General features: G+C 42.0%; 1 protein-coding gene and 1 long non-coding RNA gene across 4 annotated transcripts in view; one reads left to right on the forward strand and one right to left on the reverse strand.

Moving 5' to 3' along the window:
- ITGA6 (integrin subunit alpha 6) overlaps window positions 1-24,574 on the forward strand; it is an 80,942-nt gene that overhangs the window by 25,963 nt on the left and 30,405 nt on the right. For 2 of the 3 annotated variants that reach the window (XM_023185966.2, XM_023185965.2), the window contains exons 2-9: window positions 12,681-12,805; window positions 14,634-14,713; window positions 16,587-16,842; window positions 18,500-18,631; window positions 21,533-21,743; window positions 22,407-22,600; window positions 23,058-23,146; window positions 24,161-24,279. In XM_023185966.2, the coding sequence (XP_023041734.1) occupies window positions 12,681-12,805; window positions 14,634-14,713; window positions 16,587-16,842; window positions 18,500-18,631; window positions 21,533-21,743; window positions 22,407-22,600; window positions 23,058-23,146; window positions 24,161-24,279 (1,206 nt within the window). Of the gene's footprint in view, window positions 1-6,371; window positions 9,268-12,680; window positions 12,806-14,633; window positions 14,714-16,586; window positions 16,843-18,499; window positions 18,632-21,532; window positions 21,744-22,406; window positions 22,601-23,057; window positions 23,147-24,160; window positions 24,280-24,574 lie in introns of those variants that run through there. The other variant, XM_023185968.2, reaches the window with a different exon arrangement.
- The window catches only part of LOC111522163, a 33,985-nt gene continuing 20,433 nt past the window's right edge, over window positions 11,023-24,574 (reverse strand). The window contains exon 4 of the long non-coding RNA XR_002725183.2: window positions 11,023-11,439. This is a non-coding gene — a long non-coding RNA (uncharacterized LOC111522163). The remainder of the gene's footprint in view (window positions 11,440-24,574) is intronic.

Genomic DNA, 24,574 nt, shown 5'->3' on the forward strand with positions numbered 1-24,574 from the left:
AAAAAAAAAAAAAAAAAAAAAAAAAAAAAAAAGAAAAAGAGTGGAGAAGTGAAAGGTCATGTTCTCAGCCTGGCAGCTGGCATTTCTGCATCACTTTTACTCAAAGATTTTCGGACAAAACTTTTTGTTTAAAACAATGCTGCATTAATTATAATCTAACTCTTACACAATTGTTTTTTTAAAAAATCACAATACAGGACTTGGTACAGTCACTCATGCCTGTAATCCCAGCACTTTGGGAGACCGAGGCAGGAGGATCGCTTAAGCTCAGGAGTTCGAGACCAGCCTGGGCAACACCGTAGGACCCCGTCTCTACTAAAAATACAAAAAATGAGCCAGGTGTGGTGGCACACGCCTGTAGGCCCAGCTGCTTGGGCTGAGGTGGGAGGATTGCTCGAGCCCAGGAGGTGGTTGCAGTGAGCCATGATTACGCACTGCCCTCCAGCCTGGGCAACAGAGCAAAACCCTGTCTCAAAAGGAAGATCACAGTACACATGGAATACAAAGGGTTTTTGTTTTTGTTTTTAAGAACTAGAGCCTTCGAAGGAGCATGTGGCTTGCTGGTATTGGGCTGAAGGATGATTGCATGAGGCCCATCTGGATAATCCAAGATACTTTCCTGGGCAGGGGCATTGACAGGGATATTCCCTACTTTCTTCCACCTTTAGAGGGTCTACTTTCGAAATGGTTTCAGGTTTCTTGAAGTTTTAAGTCTGCTGTGTTGAAATTATTAAAACTGGAGTTTGTCTTTTAATTATGTAAATTACTTGGCTCATTCATTACAAATACCCCATTGAATGTCCTTTAAGTGCTAGACACTGAGCTGGATGCTAGGTGATGCAACAGTGACCAGGACAGGTGTGGCCCCTGCCCCTACGGAGCTGACCTTCTTAGGGAGGGAGAGGGACAGTGAGTAAGTGATCTCATACACAGTCGTATAATCACTAACTGTGGCCATTGCTGTGCAGGAAAGGCAAACGATAATTAGAAGAGGTGGGACCTGATCTAGCCTGGAAAGTGTGGGAAGGTTTTTTTTTTTTTTTTAGTGATGCCATCTCGGCTTACTGCAACCTCTGCCTCCTGGGTTCAAGTCAATCTCCTGCCTCAACCTTCCGAGTAGCTGGGACTACAGGTGTGCGCCACCATGCCCAGCTCATTTTTGTATTTTTAGTAGAGATGGGGCTTCACCACGTGTTGGCCAGGATGATCTCAATCTCCTGACCGCGTGATCCGCCCGCCTCGGGGAAGGTTTTTAAGCGGAGACATAAAGGGGTGAGTAGGAGGATGCCTGGAGGAGAGAAGAAACTGTGCAAAGGTCCTGAGCTAGGAGAGTGCTGGTGGTTGGAGGGGTGTGAAAGAAGCCCAGTATAGTTCAAGGGTAGAGAGTGATGGAGAGGGTTAACCCAGAACACGCCCTTTGGAAATACTTAACCTGAAATGCTTTTACCTAAGCCATTGTTAGGATTTGAGTTCTTGGTGTCTGAGCACAACTGAATGTGAATAAAAGGCTGTTTGGATTTCCTGCTGTGGACAGCAGGATGCTATTCACAAAGAAGTCTATGTCCTGACCCTCCAGACCTGCTGCTACATTAGGTTAAATGGCAAAGGGGAGTTAGGTTGCAGAAGGAATCAAGGTTGCTCATCAACTGATGTTAAAATCAAGGAAATATCCTGGATTATCCAAATGGGCCCAGGGATTCTTGTAATGTGGAAGAGGGAAACTTGAAGATGCTCGCCTGCTGGCTTTACAGATGAAAGAAGGAACCATGAGTCACGGAAAGTTTTCCTGTTGGGCTCTAGGCTTAGTACCTGAGTGACGAAGTAATCTGTACAACAAACCCCTGTGACATGAGTTTTCCTATATAACCTGCACGTGTACACCCGAACCAAAAAAAAAAAAGGCTGGAAAGGGCAGGGAAACAGAACCTTCAGGAAAGAATGCAGCCCAGTGAGACCTGGGTTGGCCCTTGGCCTTAAGGAACTGTGAGATAATAAGATAAGATGAAGGCTATTATAATAACTGTGTTTTAAGCCACCAAGTTTGCGGCCATTTGTTACAGCAGCAATAGAAAACATTCTGCCTACCCAACTCAAAGTCTCATTGCATAGGTGGGTGTTCCCACCAAGTCACTGGGCAGTGACGACCTCTGGTGCTTGCTTTGCTGCTCACGGAGCAGTGGAGAGTGGCTCTTACTAATCACACCTCCAGGTAAATATTGCTCAGTAAATACTTATTGAGGGCCTGCCGCGTGCCAGACCCTGCTCTCCCAGCTTGGGATAACTTCTGGGTGAAAACAGTACGATGTGTGCCCTCACCAAATCTCATTCAGATGCCTCTCAGCCCTGCCCCATGCAGAAGGGCCAGCAAGAGTGTGAATTTCACGTCCAGACACCAATCCTGACTGCGGCTGCTGCTAAACAGTTGTGAATAGCAGTGACTTTTCCCTGAAAAAGAAGTCCCTTCCTTAACTACTTGTAGGAAAGCATATACTGAAATAGTGTCCTTCCAGGTTATTTTGAAATGATTCTTTGGGACTGATAAAATGGGACAAACTGAATACAGTATTTGCTGAAGCATAGCTCATTACTGCTGGATAGAACTTGTGAGTACAGAGTTCTCGGATGTCTTTTTAGATCTCCAAGTCAGTCACCAAAATAAGGAAAACAGTTTTTTCATAACTTAAAGTACACACACACACCAACATACATATAGGCTAGAAAGCCTGATATGCGATGTTAGTCTGGTAGATTGATTTCTTGTTCAAAGGGAGAAGAGTTTACAGAGGCAGAGGCACAGGTTTTGGATAAACGCACAAACAAGCTTTAACATCGCCTCTGCTTTTTTTTTTTTTTTTTTAACCAAGTAGGGAAGGGGGACCCTTAACTAAAGAGAGGAGAGTAAACACTGAGCAGTCAAGGCAGCCTACCAGGTTTGCTGAGGGCAGCCAGGAAGTGGTAGAGGGTGTGGCCATTCCCTGTCAATCACTGGCCCTTAGAGAGCAGGCACTTCCCCCTGTAGCCAGAGGAGGGACAGTACTTCTGTCAGTGGATACCTGCAGGGTCAAGCTTCCAGAAAGGAGAAGGACTCCTATAAGGGCAGTGAGCTTTGACCAGATGAGCTTACCCTCAGGTATCCTGATCATGTGGAGACTGGCCATATGGCTTCCCAGACCAAAATAATTCACCTGTGCCTGTGAAACCATACCAGGGCCAGATGCAGCCACACTGTTGAGATTTGAAGTGTGGTGCTATTGAATTCAAGCTGCTGCATCAGTAAGGTTTCTTTGCCAGCTTTCGATCTGAGGCTAGGGTGACCATAGCATTCATCTTCCAAACTAGGACACTTTTAATGAAAGGGAGTGGAGTGAACGTTCAGTTTTGAGACAACAAGTATGACCCAGGACTCTCCTGGGGAAACCTGGACATATGACCAGCCTAGCTAAGGCTAGAAGCGTTAACCATTCCATAGGATGGTCTGATGACCCAAAATGGCTCAGTACAACATAGCCTGTCTGTGGGAGGGCCTCAGCACCCCCAGGAAGACAGGGATTGTCCCAGGTGCCCTTGCTAGCATACATACCCATAGCATAGACAGCTGTCTGATGTAGGGGTCTAGAATAGTGTTTTCTTTATAATCTAAATACAAAGCAAGATTTTTTTTACCCCAAAATTATTCCCCTTGTATTTGAACATTACAAAATTGTTCTCTTATGAGAGCTGCCCTTCTGACTACTTTATTTTGGAATGACACAGTCATCTGTTCTAAACACCTCAGTTTAATCTAAAAGGACCTCAATCCATTTTAATTGTGGATGCTGATAGAGGTTAACTTTGGTTTTAAATAAAAATAAATAATTTAAAGAAGGAGGCAGGCTGCTGTGGTGGCTCACACCTATAATCCCAGCACTTTGGGAGGTTGAGGTGGGCAGATCACTTGAGGTCACAAGTTTGAGACCAGCCTGGCCAACATGATAAACCCCATTTCTACTAAAAATACAAAAATTAGCCAGGCATGGTGGCAGGTACCTGTAATCCCAGTTACTCAGGAGGCTGAAGCAGGAGAATCAATTGAACCTGGGAGGTGGAGGTTGCAGTGATCCGAGATCGTACCACTGCACTTCAGCCTGGGTGACAGAACAAGATTCTGTTTCCCAAAAAAAAAAGAGGCAAAGAAATTTAGCTCATTCAGTACTCATTCCTCAGGATTTAACATCGTAATTGCAAGTACTGGATGTTACAAACTTTAAAACATCCTGGAAATGTTCTGGAAACTCGGTTAGGCATTGCTCTCTGATGAAGTAATGTCAAAGAAACAGTTTGATTAAAATTGCTTGATGAAATACAAATAAAATTATTTTTAAATGACTGTTAAGTATGTGTGACTTTAAATGTTTGCATAAATTTAAATGATCAAATGTCAGTTGACTTTCATCTGCATTCATAAAGCTTAAATATACATGTTAGCCAAAAAAAAAGTTTGAAATGTTTTTACCCGATATATTCACTTATTTAGGCATACACAGTATTTGAGGAGTGGTAGTCATGATAAGAGAGACGTTGTGGTAACAGCTGGGGAAAGGCATTCCTGTTCAAACTGGGGGAAACTAGGCTGGGTTGAAAATCTGATGCCTGCAAGAAATGATTGTATTTTGACTTGTGGTTCCAGATGACAAACTAGGTATATGGGTTTGCTTCCTGGCTCCTCAAGGCTCCCTAATAGTTAAGAGAATATGAAGAAGCAGAAAGCAGTTGGGATCTGGGCTTAGGACCTTAGCAGGGGAAGGAGCTGAGTCTAGAGTTCATCATGTGCCCCTCCCCTACCTCCCAACCAAGAGTGATCAAGCAAAGCAGGGACTAGGAGAGAGGAGTGGGTCTGGAGGTAAAGGACCATACAGGGGACCACGGAGACCAGGTGGTTCCTTACTTCTGTCTGGAGTAGGGACTGCTGGCACTTAACACCCTGGCTGTGGGAAAATACCAAACCCATAGCACTTTTTAGCACTTTTTGGGGGCGGGGAGATAGGGGAATGTTGACATGTACATGTTTTACAAAGCTTAAATTGCTTACAATGCACAAAAATAAAGAATGAATTCTTTTTTTTTTTTTTTTTTTTTTTTTTTTTAAAAGACAGTCTCTCTGTCACTCAGGCTGGAGTACAGTAGTGCAATCTCGGCTCCTGAAACCTTCATCTCCGGGTTGCAAGCAATTTTCATGTCTCAGCCTCCCGAATAGCTGGGATTACAGGCGTGAGCCACTGTACCCGGCCAAGAATGAATTCTTTATAGGAGTAGATAAGGCCAAGTCATGACACTAAAAATAACCCCCAAAACTAGGGCTTCTAGTGTGAATGCTGGGACTCCAAGAATTCAGCTGTCCTCATTCTGGCATTTGAAGAGTGGTTTGCAGTCTGACAGCTAGCTGGCTACCCACACAGCCTAAAGCAAATCCCTGGAGTAAGCAGCCCCACCCAGGACTCCCTTTCAGAATTCCTGCTCAGGGTGAGATCGAGCCAGAAATGGACCTTTTTATACAACATCAAAACAAAAGAGAACAGGGATGATCAGGCATGTGATGAGAGCTAGCAGCATAAGAGGCAGTGGTCGAAGTAAACCAACAGAAAAACTACAAGAAAGAGATAATCCAGGAACACAAAGAACTGTAGGAAAACTTCTAGGCAAAATACTTAGAATTTTCGGAACATGTTAAACCCACAGAATAAGATTAGGATCTGTTATGTAAAAGGCACAATGAGAACAAAGAGCTCTTGAAGACTGCAAAGGTGATTGCTGAAATTAAAAATTTCAGTATGAATACCAGAAAATACAGTTGAAAAATCTCAGAACCACAGAGAAGGAGGGAAAATGAGAGAAAGGGTAGATTAACCCAGGAAGTTCACCACCTGACTAGTTAACAGAGGTTCCAGAAAGAGGACAGAAAACATAAGGAATGAAACGATCCACACACAATAAACAGTTTCTGGGAAATTCATGTCCTAAGTCTGCGGAGTGAAAGAAGTCACACATAGGCTCACCATCATGCTGTTCAGAATGCCTTGGGTGAAGCAGAGAACGTACAAGTCACCCTCTGGAGCATAGTGGTTCACGCACTTTGGGAGGCTGAGGTAGGCAGATCCCTTGAGGCCAGGAATCCAAGACCAGCCTGGTCAGCACGGCAAAACCCCATCTCTAATAAAAGTACAAAAATCACCCAGGCGTGATGGCGCATGCCTGTAGTCCCAGCTATTGGGATGGCTGAGGCACGAGAAGCACTTGAACCCGGGAGGTGGAGGTTGCAGCTAGCCGAGATCATGCCACTGCACTCCAGCCTGGGCGACAGAGGGAGATTCTGTCTCAAAAAAAAAAAAAAAAAAAAAAAAAGGTTATCCTTTTGAGAATCAGACTAACACCAGAATTTCCACTGGCAAAACTGGATACTAGAATTAATTACAGCAGTGCTATCAAGTTTCTGAAGAAAATGTTTTTCAACCTGGAGTTCTACACCCAAACTATCAATCAAGAATGAGAACAGCATAAAGACATTTTTGTATATGCAGTCACTCAGTTTACCTGTCATATACTGTTAGGACAATATTTAAGAAAGTAATTCAAACAAGGGGGAACATCAGCTCCCAGATCAAATCCAGTCACCCCAGGATAGCCGTGAAGGGCTGTTCCAGCATGATCCTGTGTAGCAGACCCGGCAGAGAATCAGGTCTCCGTTGCAGCAGAAGGGTCCAGGGGCCCTGAGAAGGGAGTGTGAGCCAAGATGAGATCCTGATTTAATGCGGGTATGGCTTGGGAGCTCAGAGAAGATTGAGGCTTGGATAAAGGTGAACGATACAAGAAAAAATAAAGGCAATGAGAAAAGCCAAGGAAAGCAAGAGTCATGGTCCAAATGTGAAGTATATAAAGCAATTGATAGAACGTAAGAATAGCAAGTCTGTTTGACCTTAATGCTAAGAACAGTTTCCTTTGAGGCCAAGGGCTTCTGATACTGCTCCCAGACAGAAAAAGGAAAATCTAACTACAGTTTGGTTCAGCACTGAGTAATATTTATTTGGCTATGTAAAAGAATAGATGACTGAATTGTGGTTAAAAGACAAAATGTGAGTGGTAATAGGTCCTGTAAGTGTAAAGGTGTAGCTGGTAAATGGCAAGACATGGAGAAACTAACAGGAAAGTTTGGAAGGAAGAATCCAAGTGCTGATAGCTTTGTCTCAGTAACTAGGGAATCAAGATTTTTGTCAAAAGTTGAAGGGAAAATAGAGGTTTGAATCTTTAAAACTCAGAGTAGCAAATAGAGGAACTAAATCTAGTTATTAAACATAGGATGGGAAGTGGCAAGCAGTTTGTTCTTTCCTTTTCATATTATGGGGCCAACAGTAATTGCCTAAAGCTGATAAATCAATACATATATAATAATCCAGAATTATGGAGAAGTAAATCCAGAATGAAAAGAGGTTTATCCAGAGTGTGGGGCTTAGGATGAGTTTGGAATCTGTTGCTTTCTACCATTAAGTAGTTTATTTTTGATTTCCTATCATTTGTACTTTTACTTAAGCAAAAATTAAATCCTGAGTTTGAAAATGGGTTAAATGTAGAGGTGACACAATTGCCACAGTATTTCTACTTTCTAACTTTTTAGGTCTTAATTTGGACAAACTAAAAGGCTGTGTTTTAAATTAAGCAATAATAGTGTTCTTGTTCTAATGGTGCAATATTTCATGTTTCCTCTGACCAGCTTGCATAGCTAGGGGCAGAATCTTTAATCCTTGAGGAAATGAATTACTGCCAAAGACAGTGAAGCAAAGCTGCCATTGTCCTTGGAGTTTTAAAAGTGTCCCAGTGTTTAGAACTTTTGAAGTATTTTTGCAAAAGTATACCAGCTCTCTTTGGGAGAGAACTTGAATATATGAAATGGGTGTGGCTTACTTGAAGAATTTTGAAATAACCTTGTGTTCATAGCATGATAGTGAGTCCTGAGTCTTTGTGCCCAGGGCTCTGATTATACTCCAAAGACCTGAATTTATATCATATCCCCAGTTACTGTTATACTTATATCGTTAGATTTTTACATTCCATTTTAGAATTTCAATGTTTATTGCTTATCTTTAAAGATGATATTGTGGTTTTGAGTTTTGCCTTTTAAGTGTGGATTTCTGATATGTTGAAATCCCAAGGCAGTTTTTATTTCAGTGCAGCTTTAAAATTCAGTGGAGGTCGTTGTCCACTGGCCGGTTGTGAAATGATCTTAGTTCACACCCAGATTCTTGCCCTGTGTTTAGTTTTTCTTGCCTTGACTGGATATGGGAATAGACCTCTTAGGCTCTGCTCTTTTAATTTCCACCACTTCCCTACAAAGGCCCTAACTCATATCCCTTGGTCCCTGTCACTCTGAAGGTCGAGTTGTCACGTAGCTCTTCCTTCATACGTACTGGGACGGTCAGTAATGAGTGCTGCCGCTGCCCTGGTCCTCGGAGTTGCTGTAAGCATCCTGGTGGTGCCCGGAGAGTACCTGCTTTTCACACTGAACCAGCTGGGTGGCCTGGCTCCAGTTTTTGGCGTTTAAGGGCCTTGGAGGGAAAGGAAAGAAAGCTGGAATTTGAGCATAAATTGGATTTTGTGTGGGCTGAGGGTCTTCCTAGGTGTAGACTGTCCCTCCTAGACCTGTACCCACTCTGCTCGCTCAGGAGCCAACCGTGTCCTGAACAGCGTAGACCAGCACCCAGACCCTAAATGACCTAGATTAGGAAGTAGATAGGTTGTTCTCTGCTGTCATTGTTTGGACACAGCTCTATTTACCTTATTTATTGTTCCTGCTCCGCATAGCCTCAGCTAATGGGCTGTATTCTCCTGCCTTTAAGGCTGGTTCCAGGCAGAATTTAAGAGCCTTTGCTTGTTTCCTGAACCAGGGAGTACAGCTTTACCTTGAAGATGAAGGCACCTCCAGTTGCAGAATGTGGTTGGGGTTACTGTGTTCTCTCATCAAGGTGTAGCTTTACCTTACCTTTCGATAATGGGTTCTGCCACCTAATCGTGGTGGGTCGCAGGAGACCAGGTGCAACCGGAGCAGGGGCGCCCTCTGCTGCTGGGTGTCCGCTCTTCTTCCCACAGCCGCCCAGCGGATTTGTGAGGGGCGGTGGAACACCCCTGCTTCCTCCATCCCCTGCAGGACCACCACCCCAGGTGGAGGAAGGACAGTGCCAGGACCATGTGCAGGCAAAGCCTGCCCAGAAGCAGTGCAACAGCTAAAGTTATTCTCCATAGGTACGTTTCTTTTGTTGTTTGCAGGTCTCTTCTCGAATCTGTTGTTTTTTTTCCCCAAACCACCCTGCTGCCCCCATCCTTCCGTGTGATCTGCTGTCATCTGCAGTAGCCACTGCATGTAAAACACGAAGACATCTTCTGCAAGAGCTTGGTGTGGGCATTTGTGAAATTTTGTCACCACACCCCCCGTAACCAGCCAACAAATTTGAGTTAAATGCCTGTTCTTTGTCCCACACATATTAGTTACAGAGAGTGGAGAACAAGTAGCAGATAGTGGCTGGGGGAAGCCAACCCACTCTGAGGGACTGGGCATGTGAATGGGACAACATCCACAGCTTTTTTTAAACCACAGGACACCCAAAAGCAGCTGTACGCTGCAGGGCATGGCAGGCTGCAGAAGCCTGGGTCTCAGGGTCTCTGACCCTTCGTCGTTTAGCGCTGCTGACCAGGCTGCCGATCCTTGACCCCTTCTTATCACCCCATCGTGTGCTTCTCCCTTTCCGCTGGCTCCTTCCCTTGCAGCCTTTGCATGTGCTGTGCTCCCTACCTGGCCACCTCCAGCCCCACTGTCATCTCTTAGTGACATCCTCCCTTCCTCTCCAGCAGGTGCTGGTGCCCACAGCACTCTGTTCCGTCCTCTCATTACCTCTAGCTCCCTGTGATTTCATGACGTCATGACCTGTTCACGGATCAGGCTTCCCCAGACCAGAGATTGAGGAGTGGGGGCAATTCCTTATTCATCCTAGGAGGCTCTTCATCAGTGTTTGTTGAGTGAATACGTGAACGAATGTGGGAATGGGGTAAACAGGAAATAAGCCCTGTGTCTGTCTTGGGTAGCTTAGTAGCCACCTTGGGTGTGGGTGAGAAGAGGAAGTGGTTAGAGAAGACACACCGTTAAGACACTGGGACTCCTGTGCTGCTTTTTCTAAGGCTTCTCTTTGCTGGTGGTTACCTTTACAGGAAATCTCTTACCCAGCCTTCACCCAACTGCAATAATGTTTTCCTTCCTTTCCTCTACTTATCTCTATTATCTTAACTTTATCAACATTATCAACATACAGAACAGTTTTGATTGTGATGTTTTATTTGTGTAAGTTTTGCCCTTTCAACTAGCTTGTAAACTTGAAATCCTGGGTTTTACTTCCTAAGCAGCGTTGTAAAAAAACGGAGACAACATTGCACCAAGGTAATTTTTGTCATGGCCACCCCACTAGCTGTGAGATCTTGGGGGATGAGTAATTAAACTCCTCAAGGTCTCTGTTTCTTTATCTGTAAAATTGGAGGACTGGTCTCTCTCAGGGGCTTCCAGTGTGAAAAAGTCCTGGGGTTCTGGGCCTCTGATCCTGGCACCCCACTCATCCCTTCCAGCGCCCACCACATGACTCCACCTCTGACATCTGCCAAGTACAGTAATTGAACACATTCACCTCATAGTCTGGGCCAGTTCACCTCCCAGGTACTTGTTTGTTGGTGTTCCTGGGATCAGGGACATCACTGGAATAGGTATGGGGCAGACCTGTGGGAACCCTGTGGCCCCAGCCTTGCCTCTGTCCTCTGTCAAGAAGGTTCAGGCACCAAGGACACTGCTCCAGTTCTGTGTGTCAGTTCTGTACCCTGGTGTGTGCTGTTTTGTTCCTTCAAAGGTAGGGTGAGTTTGGAGGTGGAGGCTGACTCTGACTGTCCAGGGATCTGGGAGGAGGGACAGTGCTGGGGCTATGTGTTCTCCATGAGCCACCCCTCCTCCTCTGTCCGGGCATCATCTGGCCCCCTTCCCCTGCTTTCCTGCTTTCCAGGTACACTTGCCTCCCATGGCACCTGCTGCATGATAATGGTTTTAAAAAAAAATGTGTTGAATCCTTTATTGGAATGATTCCTTTATTGGAACCCAACAGGCATGAGGGTAATAGAGACTATTTGGTTTGTATTTTCGCTTGTTTTGCTTTTGCGTCTGAGATTTGTGGGTTTCTTGACGGCCAGGAGTGGGTTGTTTTCTGTTGTAAAAGGTTGTTGTTTGTACAGGTTCGTGTTTCCAGTCCTTTTCCTCAGCTCCAGCCTTGTTTCCAAAACTCTCAGCTCTTGGTTTATCTCTGTCCAGTCAGGTGTGTGTTCTTTTTCTTTGTTTTTTGTCCTAGTTGTTCCATGGGTCAGCCAGGCCTCAAAGATTGTGTAAACCTATGGTGAGTAAAGGTGTTAGCAAAAGAGACCTAGCAACAAGGTCGTTGGGTCTCTAAAGAGCCGTCCAGCTGTGAGATGGTGAAATTTTAAGGACTGTGGATTTGGATTGGGGGCTTCCTTGCAGGAGATAAAAACATGTGGTTGGGGAGAAGAAGGAATATTATAGCACCTAGTACATAAGTGGAGCTACCCCAGTTGTCCCTGAATCCTTTGTGGGAGATTGATAGGATGAGAGACGTAAGAACTGACTTGGAAGAACAAACATCAACTTGTACACCTCAAATATATCTGCTTTTTATTTGTCCATTCTACCCTAATAAAACTGGAGGTAAAAAAAGAATTGGAAAGAGGCCAAGGCTGCAAGTGAATAATTCAGTTGAGTTGTATCTTACTTACTGTTAGTTTCTCCCAATCAGTGTATAAACTGAAAATCTAAGATACAGTCAGAATTACTCTCGAAAACGACCTCAGGAAGGCACAGTGTTAGAAACTGACATACTATATGGCTTATTACATTTAGTGTGGCCATTTTTTCCTCCCATTGTCACAAGTATTTGGTTTCTTCTCTTGAGTTTCATATGATATCCCTGGCATCATAGGGGTTTAGAGGTTGTATTCTATGAAGAGGGTGTCTTTTAAACACCAGATCATATCCAGCAAGAAATGCTGATACCATCAGAGACAGGCCGATTTTCCCCGTTTTGGTATCCCCTCTTTGGCTTCCCCTGTGTAGCTGTGTTTGTGTGTTTTACATGAACCAGCCATAGGAGTCTACATTTGTTCTCACTCACTGCCTAAGCTGTTGAAGAATTGTGGATTGCTAGATAAAGAATAATCCCATTATCTCCTAGTTCGGACTGATTTAAATGTTTTTTTTTTTTTTTTTTTTTTTTGAGACGGAGTCTGGCTCTGTCTCCCGGGCTGGAGTGCAGTGGCCGGATCTCAGCTCACTGCAAGCTCCGCCTCCCAGGTTTACGCCATTCTCCTGCCTCAGCCTCCGGAGTAGCTGGGACTACAGGCGCCCGCCACCTCGCCCGGCTAGTTTTTTGTATTTTTTTAGTAGAGACGGGGTTTCACCGGGTTAGCCAGGATGGTCTCGATCTCCTGACCTCGTGATCCGCCCGTCTCGGCCTCCCAAAGTGCTGGGATTACAGGCTTGAGCCACCGCGCCCGGCCTGATTTAAATGTTAAATGTATATTAAATTCACATCTCCAAATTGTTTCTGTTTCATCAACAGGTTGCTTGTGGGGGCCCCGCGGGCAGAAGCGCTTCCACTGCAGAGAGCCAACAGAACTGGAGGGCTGTACAGCTGTGACATCACCGCCCGGGGGCCATGCACACGGATCGAATTTGATAACGATGGTGCGTTCCTTTCCCTCACTCAGCCTTCACTCGGCAGCTTGCCTGTACTTTTTCCCTGAGGGAGGAGAGTAGGGACAAACATTTATTCTTGTAGAGAGGACCTCTTTTAATTGCATCAGCCTTGACTGTTTTTTATTTGCTCTGAAAATACTTACTTTACTTTCAAAATCATACTGAGATGCCGCGTCTTTTGCTGTTCCTCCTAACCATGGTTACTAAACCAATATGGTGTAGGGATGTTGCCACCTAGTGATGTGTTGAGATTCTGCAGGAGGTCGTGGAAAAACTGATTTCATAGCAATGAAGAGAATGAATGAGCATATCTTGTATTCATCAGCCAAAAGTTCTCACATGCTGTTAAAATATTTGGGAGAAAGACAGTTTTAAATATCAGACCCCTTTGGAATGAGAGCTGGCTAACAGAGATAAAGTTTTCCCTACTGTCTCATATAGAGACTTGTTTTGTTAAGGACTCTGGATAGGTAGAAGATACCATGAGGTAGTCATATTAACATCCAGTGTACCTGGCTTCTTGTAGGTGGAGCAGAGCAATTAGTGTACTTGAGAACCTCTAGCCAAACCTCATTTGATATGCTCGGTCTAAGTAGATTTGCAGATTCGTGTTGATGTTCTCCTCTTGCTTCTTCATCTTTTAGAAATAACATTTGTTGGCCAGGCGCAGTGGCTCACACCTGTAATCCTAGCATTTTGGGAGGCCGAGTTGGGTGGATCATTTGAGGTCAGGAGTTCAAGACTAACCTGGCCAACATGGTGAAACCCCGTCTATACTAAAAATACAAAAATTAGCTGGATGTGGTGGTACACGCCTGTAGTCCCAGCTACTTAGGAGGCTGAGGCATGAGAATTGCTTGAACCTGGGAGGCAGAGGCTGCAGTGAGCCAGAATCGTGCCACTGCACTCCAGCCTGGGTGACAGAGCAAAATACATCTCAAAAAAAGAAGAAAAAAAAAAGAAATAACGTGTTCATTTATTAGAAAATAATATGTGTTAATTTTAAGAAACTGGTAAAATACACCTATCAAGAATAAAAAACAAAACCCACTGACAATCTCAGTATATAGACTTATTTTTTAACATTTTGGCATTTTTCCTTCTGGCTAAAGTTCTTTAGTTTCATATTTTTGTAATGATTCAAGATTAAAACTTGTATCTGTATTGCTGCTCATCCAGGAGTGCAAAAATTTGGATATAGGTCACACAGTGGGTTTAAATTGATACTGAAATGAGCACATGGTAGTGGTTGTGGTCCCCCTCTCTCTGACTAACAATAACTCGCCTGTTTGGCATTGATACATTGTCAGCTACAAGATCCTAAAGTAAATCTGAGTCTTTTTCTCCCATCTCCAGTGAAGAACATTTAATGCTGTTAACATAAAAAAATTGGGGAGTATATAGAGACGTACCCATTTTTTTTTAGTTTGGATGGTAGCTGGAGTTTTGAATACTAGATTTTACATTGTTGCCTTAAGAGATGTATTTTGGAGGGCTCCCTTAGTCTTATACTTTCACTTACCTTCTGCATTCAGGACCCTGGGTATCAAGAGAGGGCAAAGGGTATTGTTGGACAACATAGGTGACTATATAGAGTTAAGTATTTTATGTTTCAAATTTTTGAAAGATTCTTACCAAAAACCACTTTTCTGTTTCCTTGAGATGACAAGTAATTTTTCTGGATTGAGTCACTGAATTTATTGAGTAGCTAGACTCAGAGTCAAGGCCATTTGGAAACAGTTGCTTGTATTTTTGTTCAGTGATGGTTTCTAGCATGTGCAGTCACTTGGAAGGCTAACTGTGCTCCTTTCTACAGCTGACCCCACGTCAGAAAGCAAGGAAGATCAGTGGATGGGGGTCACCGTCCAGAGCCAAGGTCCAGGGGGCAAGGTCGTGGTAAGTGTAGAGACACATGTTCATCCTATACTGTTGGACTGCTTGTTACATGCCAGCACCAGGCTTACAGGAGGGGACAAAGCAAGGAGCATACACTCTAGCGAACTTACTGCTTTAAAGCAGGAATGGATGTCAAGAAGAAATCAGGCTGGGTGTGGTGGCTAACGCCTGTAATCCCAACACTTTGTGAGGCTGAGGCGGGTAGATCACCTGAGGTCAGGGGTTTGAGACCAGCCTGACCAATATGATGAAACCCCATCTCTACTAAAAGTACAAAAATTAGTCGGGCGTAGTGGCATGCACCTGTAATCCCAGCTACTTGGGAGACTGAGACAGGAGAATTGCTTGAACCTGGGAGATGGAGGTTGCAAGAGTGACACTCTGTCTCAAAAAAAAAAAAGAAGTAGTAGTAATCAAAGCCTTATTTCTCCTGTGATTCCTGATATACTTTGAAGCAATCACACAACCTACTTTTCTTTTTTTTTTTTTTTTTTTCTTTTTTGAGGCGGAGTCTCGCTCTGTCGCCCGGACTGGAGTGCAGTGGCCGGATCTCAGCTCACTGCAAGCTCTGCCTCCCGGGTTTATGCCATTCTCCTGCCTCAGCCTCCGGAGTAGCTGGGACTACAGGCGCCCGCCACCTCGCCCGGCTAGTTTTTGTATTTTTAGTAGAGACGTGGTTTCACCGTGTTAGCCAGGATGGTCTCGATCTCCTGACCTCGTGATCCGCCCGTCTCGGCCTCCCAAAGTGCTGGGATTACAGGCTTGAGCCACCGCGCCCGGCATACCTACTTTTCTTTAGAACTTTCAGATTTGAATAACTTATTAAAGAACCTTTACTATATATTCCTAAAACTCTAGATGGTATTAAAAACAAAACAAAACTAGACATCATTTCTATCCTTGGAATTTTATAGCTTTATAGATAGTAAAAATGTGGGCATGGTCTTGGAAAGTAATAACCAGATAGTTTTAAACTCCTGTTATTTATTCTGAGTTTTTTCAAATAGAAGGGATAGCAAAGGAAAGAGGGTTTGTTAGGTGGATTGGGCTAGATGGTCATGGCAATGCCTTCCTGGTTGGAATATGATAATCTTTTTGTCTCCTTCAAAATCTGGTTGCTGTAATGAAATTTATACAGAATTTTGAGAAAAAAAAATTTAGTGAACATTGAGTTTTGTTATTTAAGGAATGACACTTGTGGGAAATTGAGTCGCTATTATATTTTTAGCCTGTGTTTACATAGAGGGTAGCCATTCATACCCTGTAGAAATTATAGAGATTATTTCTGTCTCTTCTGGCCTTGTAATTCTCTCTGCCTTGTAAAAGTAGGCATATTTTGGGAAATAATCTCAGAGCTCAGGGTGTAAGTTAGGACTGATTTCAAGGAAATAGTGTGGGGAAAAGGGAATGTCTTTGTTTTAGCTGTATTTGTTTGATCCCTATGAAAACAGGTCCATGATTTCTCTCCTCTAGAACATAATTACCCACTTTCACACTGATGTTCTCAAGGTTAATACAGCCACTAAAAGCCAATTTGAATTAAGAAAATGAAATAAGGTGTTTCCCTTTGTTTATGTGACAGGTAAATTTACAAATGAATTGCCTATGGATACAGATTGTCATTTAATACCTGGATTGGAGCATTATTCTCAGTGAGAATAAGACACATTCTAGTTTCTATATGCCTTGATAATGGTCATCTTAGTGCCACTTCAGGGAATATTTGCTGGTCTGAGATCCAGTCCCAAGATGAGGACATGCTTAATCATCCTCTTTAGAATTAACCTCTGTATTGACCATTTTATCCATACGTAATTTTTTAAAAACAAGGTTTATAGACAAGAATGGGCTACTTTCTTCCATCTGCTTGCAGACATGTGCTCACCGATACGAAAAAAGGCAGCATGTTAATACGAAGCAGGAATCCCGAGACATCTTTGGGCGGTGTTATGTCCTGAGCCAGAATCTCAGGATTGAAGACGATATGGATGGGGGAGATTGGAGCTTTTGTGATGGGCGATTGAGAGGCCATGAGAAATTTGGCTCTTGCCAGCAAGGTGTAGCAGCTACTTTTACTAAAGACTTTCATTACATTGTATTTGGAGCCCCGGGTACTTATAACTGGAAAGGTATGAGCTTTGTATTTATAGAAATAGAGATTAGAATGTCTCCCTAATTTCTGTAATATGATTTTTGTACCATGATTTAGTACATTTTGAGCTAAAATGTGTTACAAGACATTTGTATATTATAAAAGTTGGGTAGGCTATTAAAAATCTCTAAACAGTATGATTTTTAAAAGCTAATAATAGTGGAATGTATGTTTTAGTGTTGACGTTCTTTTCTCCTCTACCAGTACTTTAATTCAGGTAGTTAACTTTTTTTAGTAGGAATATAATAATTAACATTAGTAATTTTTGCTGTTTTATATTTGTGTGGCTCATGAAGCTAGAAGTATTAATTTTAAGTTAGTGATCTGAAAACTTAGGAGGATTAAATAATGGTATATACAAATAACAGTGTATTAACATGGACATTAATAACTGTATTAATGTGGACATTTCTCTCTGTATATGTTATTTTCAAAGGCCATGCTTTGCTAATAATTCAGTAAAGTTAGAAGGGCAGATTACAGACAACTTGGGGAATTTTGAAGCATAATTTCAGATATGTGAGGAAAAGTTGTTTGATTATTGTGATGTGAGTAAATGGAGATGTGGAGAGGTAAAGAGGAAAATGGCCCGCATTTTTTGACTATGTGGACCTGGTCAGTTCTTGCTAAGCAGTTTAACTTCTCTGAAGAAAGTAAGCAGGCATAGAAAATGCTGTATCATACAAGACAATTAACCTGTCATCCATGATGAAGAGAACTGCATCTGCTTTGAAAATAAGCCATTTTTGAGAAATTTATTAATATAAGTCACATAACACTTTCACTCATCAGGGAGAACTTAGGAAAGTGTTCCCTTTTCCATTCAAAAATTTGTTTTAATTCTGGTTCTAAATGAATTTTGAACACCTTTCTCTGTGTGCAATCTTCAAGGGCAATTTCCCTTTGCCCCCCACCTCACCCCAACAGAATCTTCATGTACAGTATTTCCCAGGTTATTTTGACCTAACTGAAATAACATGTTGAATTTAGTTTTATTTTAGCCTGAATAAATGCCATATACAGTAAAACAAAACAACAAAAACATCCACCAATTATGTATATTTTAATTCATGGAAAATACGGTTTACCTGCTTTATAAACCCTGACCTAAAATGTTGCCATTTAAAGTCATATAGTGATTTGGGCTTACTATATGAAATCTTATGTTTTAAATTACTAATTGTAAGAATATTTAGAAGATGAAATCTTGGTTAAAGTGATTGAAGAAAAGATCAATATGTCTCACTTTTACACTGCTGAAAAAGGACAACTTGAGGTGGGATTACAGAGCACGTAAAATATATATATCAGGTTCATGTCATTTAAAAATTTGTTTTCTGTAGGTTTTGTTAACTAAGCAAACCTTCCATTTTTCATCTAGTTTCATGGCATTATAAAGATAGTTCATGAAAATGCATGGGACATTTTTTAATGACTCAAATTTCTTTCTCATAAAAATTTACACAAACATACTTAACAACCATAAAAGTCATCTCTGTCCTTTCTTTTTTTCCTTCAAATTTTTTTTCCCTGTAACTAGTGATAGCATGGGGGATGTTTATTAGGAACCATTTATTTTCTTTTGTTTCATCTTCATTTTTTTTGTTGTTGTTTTTACCATTTCATTCCTTTAGGGATTGTTCGTGTAGAGCAAAAGAATAACACTTTTTTTGACATGAACATCTATGAAGATGGGCCTTATGAAGTTGGTGGAGAGACTGAGCATGATGAAAGTCTCGTTCCTGTTCCTGCTAACAGTTACTTAGGTAGGAGCAGGCACAGATGGCTGCCTTTGCCCACCTTCTCAGATACTTTGTGTGAAACTCCCTCGCAGGGCCTACTGCCCCCGGACTTCTAGGCTGAGAAGAGGCCAGGTGGGGCCAGGACTGTGGCCACTTTTGCTGCAACTTGATAAGCTTGGTGATCTAGAGGCGTTATTAACCTGACCGATGCCTGGGATCCTTTCCTTCTGACCGGGGCTGCCTCAAAGGGGGGAAGAAACTTATTATCACCTAAAATCGTCCGTCCTCCTTCCTGCTCGGAAGTCTGTCTCTTGAGCTAATGGCGGCCTGCATACCCTGAAACAGGCTGTTCGTGCAGCCATGAAAATGTTCATGGGTGTTCACAGTAAGCTGAGCTCTTTGTTCAGTGCCTCTTTCCAGAGATACTCTTAAGAACTGCATTTAATAAAGTTACTCTTAAGTGGCAAGTCAAGGCCTCCAGGTCCTCCCTCTGTGACTGTGGTTCTCTGAGGATTGGCCCTGCTTCTGGATTGGGACCCCCATGTCACAGGGCCCCGCAGATGGATAAAAGCTTCTCAGTGGAGGTTGAGCAGGACTGCTAAAGCGGCTTTCAGGACACCCAGACTGTGTCTAAGGGCCAGTTCCTTAACTCCTAAGGCTTGTTTGCATGACTAATGGGTGTCCTAAGTTATTCATGTGCATTATGGTAATTACACAAAGGCTTTTAAAAGCTTTAATTCTTGGTATGAGTTGACATAAAGCATAATTACTGTGGATTTCTTCGAAAAAATGTAAAAAACTTCTAAATAGTAACCTGTTTTTAAAAAAAAAAATGGAGAAAAGTACCCAGTATTACTAGAAAAATGGAAAGTAAAAAAGGAAAAAACAGGTATAGATATATGAATAATTTCAAGCAATGTGCTAGTAAACACGCATTAAGAAGTTGTTCAGGCCAGGCCTGGTGGCTCACGCTTGTAATCCCAACACTTTGGGAGGCCGAGGTGGGCAGATTACTTGAGGCCAGGAGTTCAAGACCAGCCTGGCCAATTCAGCAAAACCCCTTCTCTACTAAAAATACAAAAATATTAGCCAGGCATGGTGGTGCACATCTGTAGTCCCAGCTACTCAGGAGGCTGAGGTAGGAGAATCACTTGAACCTGCAAGGTTGAAGTTGCAGTAAGCTGTGATTGCACCATAGCCCTCCAGTCTGGGCAACAGAGCAGGACCCTGCCTCAGAATGTTTTATTTAGGGATTACTTATGACGAAAATACTTAATTGTAATTACACTGGCCAAGAAACCAATACTTTGGTCTTTAAGATGGATGGCTGTGGATTTTATAAATGTACTTGCTGTCAGAACATACGAAAATATGAAGCATTTTTTCTGAAATACATTTGCCACTTTTAGAATGGACTTCCTCAAAAGTGAATGCCTGAGAGAGAAATCAAATTCATATTGTTACATTTGGCTTGTCCATGCTGTGTGTGAATCTGTCACTTCAAAAGATTGGAGGGTTTGGGGGAATAAAAAGATCTGCTTGAGGTTTTGGAAGCTGGCAACGAGAGCAGCTTGCCGGATGCAGTGGTGGCCTCCTCATCCAGCGAGAACAGCAGTGGCTGTCCTGCCTCTTACCAAGCATAATTACTTTTTCTTCAATTTCTTCCATCCCATGCATGCGTACAGGCCTGCTGTTTTTGACCAGCGTTTCCTATACAGATCCTGATCAGTTTGTTTATAAAACACGGCCTCCCCGGGAGCAGCCTGACACATTCCCTGATGTGATGATGAATAGCTACCTAGGTTTGTGACCTCTGCGATGACAAATAAATTGTCTTGGTTGTGGTCATTAACATTTTTTTTTGATCCATACAGAGCATAAATCTTTTTATGTCCTATTTTGTTTCCGTTGCAGCACACACAAAAAGCATGCCATGGTTGGGGCTCTGTGGCCAGATGGCTGGATTCCATATTGCCCTCTCTAATCTGGTGGCTCATGTTTTTCAGTTCACTTCACAATTTGAGAACTGTAACGGTAGTGGTGAAGTTTTTCATAAGTAAAACCCAATAAAGAGGGTGAGCTTATATTATTCTGCATCTGCCTCACCTTTCTATATAAACATTTACTTAATTTGAACGGTTTTGATATGGGCACTTCTATTTGCTTTTCACCAGATCTCTTATTTGTAACCTGACATCCTACCTGATGCTTTATAATGGGGGTGTCCTAATGTTTTCTGCCCTCTGAACAAGTATATAACTGATACCAATGACAACTTCCTCACTTCTGTTGTTTATACTAGGTTCTCAAATACCATGTATCATCAGTCATTGTTTTGTATTCATGTTTGTGTCTCAGAACTAAGTTGGTCCAAAACAATGAAATGCTATCTGTGGTGGTGATAGCGTTTATTTTTGTCTGATTACCAAAGAGATTGATGCCTCTTACTAAGCTTAATTACTTTTTCTTCAATTTTATTTTATTCCTGTAAAAATACTGGCCATTAAATTATAGCAGAACCCTATAATATGCAGTCAATTATGCTTCAAGTCAGGTTGTATTCTCTGTGTAAATGATGTAACATAACCAAATTATTCCTAGACAATTCAGTATCTAGCGTGATCTCCTTTTACCATAGTTCCAATATTAAAATCAGGTGCAAGTTGATTCTTAAGATGTATGAATACTTCAAAATTCAATTTATACATAGGTGCTTTTCATTGAAAGTCTTACTATCCATAGAAAGCAGTAAATTTGCTAGCCCCAGGACTTTTGTCCTTGTGTCAAATCTGAACTCTGTCACTCATATTACAAATGTGATAGCTGGTGGGAAGCCAGAGGAAGAGGTAATGATGGAGTTACCCATGTCATAGGCCTAAAATATATGGATTGATGTGAGGGGCTGTATGTATTTTGTTTTTCTAGGTTTTTCTTTGGACTCAGGGAAAGGTATTGTTTCTAAAGATGAGATCACTTTTGTATCTGGTGCTCCCAGAGCCAATCACAGTGGAGCCGTGGTTTTGCTAAGGAGAGATATGAAGTCTGCACATCTCCTCCCTGAGCACATATTCGATGGAGAAGGTCTGGCCTCTTCATTTGGCTATGATGTGGCGGTGGTGGACCTCAACAAGGATGGGTGAGAATACCTCAGGTTATTTTATTATGCAAATCATTGCTGCTTTGACTAGCTTCTGTAGGCCTTGAGAAGAGCCGTCCTTTCACGTTGATTGATGTAAAGAATATTTTTACTGCCACATTTTTACCAACCCATCTTTATCATTTGTATGATGGCAGCAGACAGACATTCATCTCCTTCCCCAGCATATAGGATTATATTTTTGATTTTCAGTTTTTACTTACATGTTGGGATTATGGGTCCATGAGAATTAAAACTTGAAAAAAATTAACTCAGAAAACACTTGCATGATTCTGTTCTGTGGCTTCATATGGGGCTGATGGAGCATCAGCTCCTGTTGAAAGTAGGAATTGGTGATAAAGTCAAAAACAGATCCATGGCTGTTGGTGCCAGTTGGGGGGGGTAGAATGGTGAGGTCTTAATGGGGGTCCTGCTGCACTACGGTTCTAACTTGAGGAACTTGCTTTGAGTTCTTACCCTTAGTATTTTTCTTGGGGCATTTTTTACAGGCTACCTTGGTTTGTAAAAAATGTTATAATTGAGTCATAAATTCTGGAGTTGAGGGCCTTTCTATTATATCTCTTTGTAATCTTAGTACCTAGACTGGTGTTGCTGGTATGTTAGCTGTTGGTTCACGGCTCTTTCCCCTCATCATGTTTTTAGGTGGCAAGATATAGTTATTGGAGCCCCACAGTATTTTGATAGAGATGGAGAAGTTGGAGGTGCAGTGTATGTCTACATGAACCAGCAAGGCAGATGGAATAATGTGAAGCCAATTCGTCTTAATGGAACCAAAGATTCTATGTTTGGCATTGCAGTAAAAAATATTGGCGATATTAATCAAGATGGCTACCCAGGTAGATAATAGATTATGAAATGGCTGTGATTTATAGATAGATTATTTGATTGTTTAAATAATAGCACTGCTGGGCACAGTGGCTCATGCCTGTAATCCCAGCACTTTGGGAGGCCGAGGTGGGTAGATCACCTGAGGTCAGGAGTTTGAGACCAGCCTGACCAACATGGGGAAACTAAAAATACAGATTAGCTGGGTGTGGTGGCACATGCCTGTAATACCAGCTACTCCCAGCTTTGGGAAGCTGAGGCAGGAGAATCGCTTGAACCTGGGAGACAGAGGTTGCGGTGAGCCAAGATTGCTCCATTGCACTCCAACCTGGGCAACAGGAGCGAAACTCCCTCTCAGAAAAAAAAAGATGAATAAATAATAGTGCTTATGTCATCTTACTTTAAAACATTGTACTGGAGTGTTTCTAAAGTGTTTCTTAAAATGTTAAAATGTCATGTTGTCAACAGATATTGCAGTTGGAGCTCCGTATGATGACACGGGAAAGGTTTTTATCTATCATGGATCTGCAAATGGAATAAATACCAAACCTACACAGGTAACCACATAACCTGGATTTCTACAGCTACAGTCTCAACTTTTTGCCCTGTAATAAAATATTTAGGTTTAAGTGACTTTTCACACAAATTTTATTTACAAATCCACAATAGTATAGATTTTTAAAAAATGTATTACTAGAAGATACCTTCAGAAAATATAAATTCAATGACTTGCTTGTTCTAATTGTAAAATTTCTTAGATAAGTTAGGAATCAAAGTAATCCAAAGCAAAAGAATGTTATTCTACCCTGACAGCGTAAAGAGAGGAGATGTGATATATTCTCTTTAGTAGCGTAGTAAATAGAGATGAAACTGGGCAAACAAAAGAGATTACTAGGCCGGGCGTGGTGGCTCAAGCCTGTAATCCCAGCACTTTGGGAGGCCGAGACGGGTGGATCACGAGGTCAGGAGATCGAGACCATCCTGGTCTACACGGTGAAACCCCGTCTCTACTAAAAATACAAAAAACTAGCCAGGCGAGATGGCGGGCGCCTGTAGTCCTAGCTACTCGGGAGGCTGAGGCAGGAGAATGGCGTAAAACCCGGGAGGCGGAGCTTGTAGTGAGCCGAGATCGCGCCACTGCACTCCAGCCTGGGCGACAGAGCGAGACTCTGTCTCAAAAAAAAAAAAAAAAAAATAGATTATTGTAACTACATGGAGAATGTAGATACCAAAAATTAAACATTTCTTTTGAGAAAAATAAGACTTTTGTAGGGAGGGTAGGGAAATTTGGTTTGAAATGGCCTGATTGACTTAATACAGTAAACAAGCTCATCAGAAATGGGCTCTTTTATGCTTTGAGAGACTGTAAATCAGATGACTTTTATGAAATTAAATGTATGAAGTGTTAGATCATGTTAGATATTTATGACTCGTATATAATTTCATATAATTTACTTATAAGTGAACTCTCAAATTCCAGTTCAAAAGAAACTTGTGTGTCTTTTTCAAAGCATAGTGAAGAAGCTCATGTTGCAAGCATAATGTCCATTTGGATGCCCTCTGTATTTCAGGTTCTCAAGGGTAAATCACCTTATTTTGGATATTCAATTGCTGGAAACATGGACCTCGATCGAAATTCCTACCCTGATGTTGCTGTTGGTTCCCTCTCAGATTCAGTAACTATTTTCAGGTCTGTTATCTATGATTTTAGTGTTAAGCATGTTCTATAATCAGGTTACACTAAAATGTTGACCTTTTGGGTTGAAATTTGTCATACTTACACTTCAAAGGTTTCTATGAATTGTGAAGCTATTTCTTTGTCTTTTGAAGGTAGTAAACGATGTAATAAAAACCTATTTTCTAAAATCTTTTAAAGTATTTGAGGAAAACATAGATCCAATTTTGATGGAAAAAAACACATATAAAATGTGACAGTACAAAGAACATACAGAAGGAAACCCCTTATAATTCACCATGCATTATTA

This window comes from Piliocolobus tephrosceles, chromosome 11 (genome assembly GCF_002776525.5).
Source record: "Piliocolobus tephrosceles isolate RC106 chromosome 11, ASM277652v3, whole genome shotgun sequence".
Classification (NCBI taxonomy): Eukaryota; Metazoa; Chordata; class Mammalia; order Primates; family Cercopithecidae; genus Piliocolobus; species Piliocolobus tephrosceles.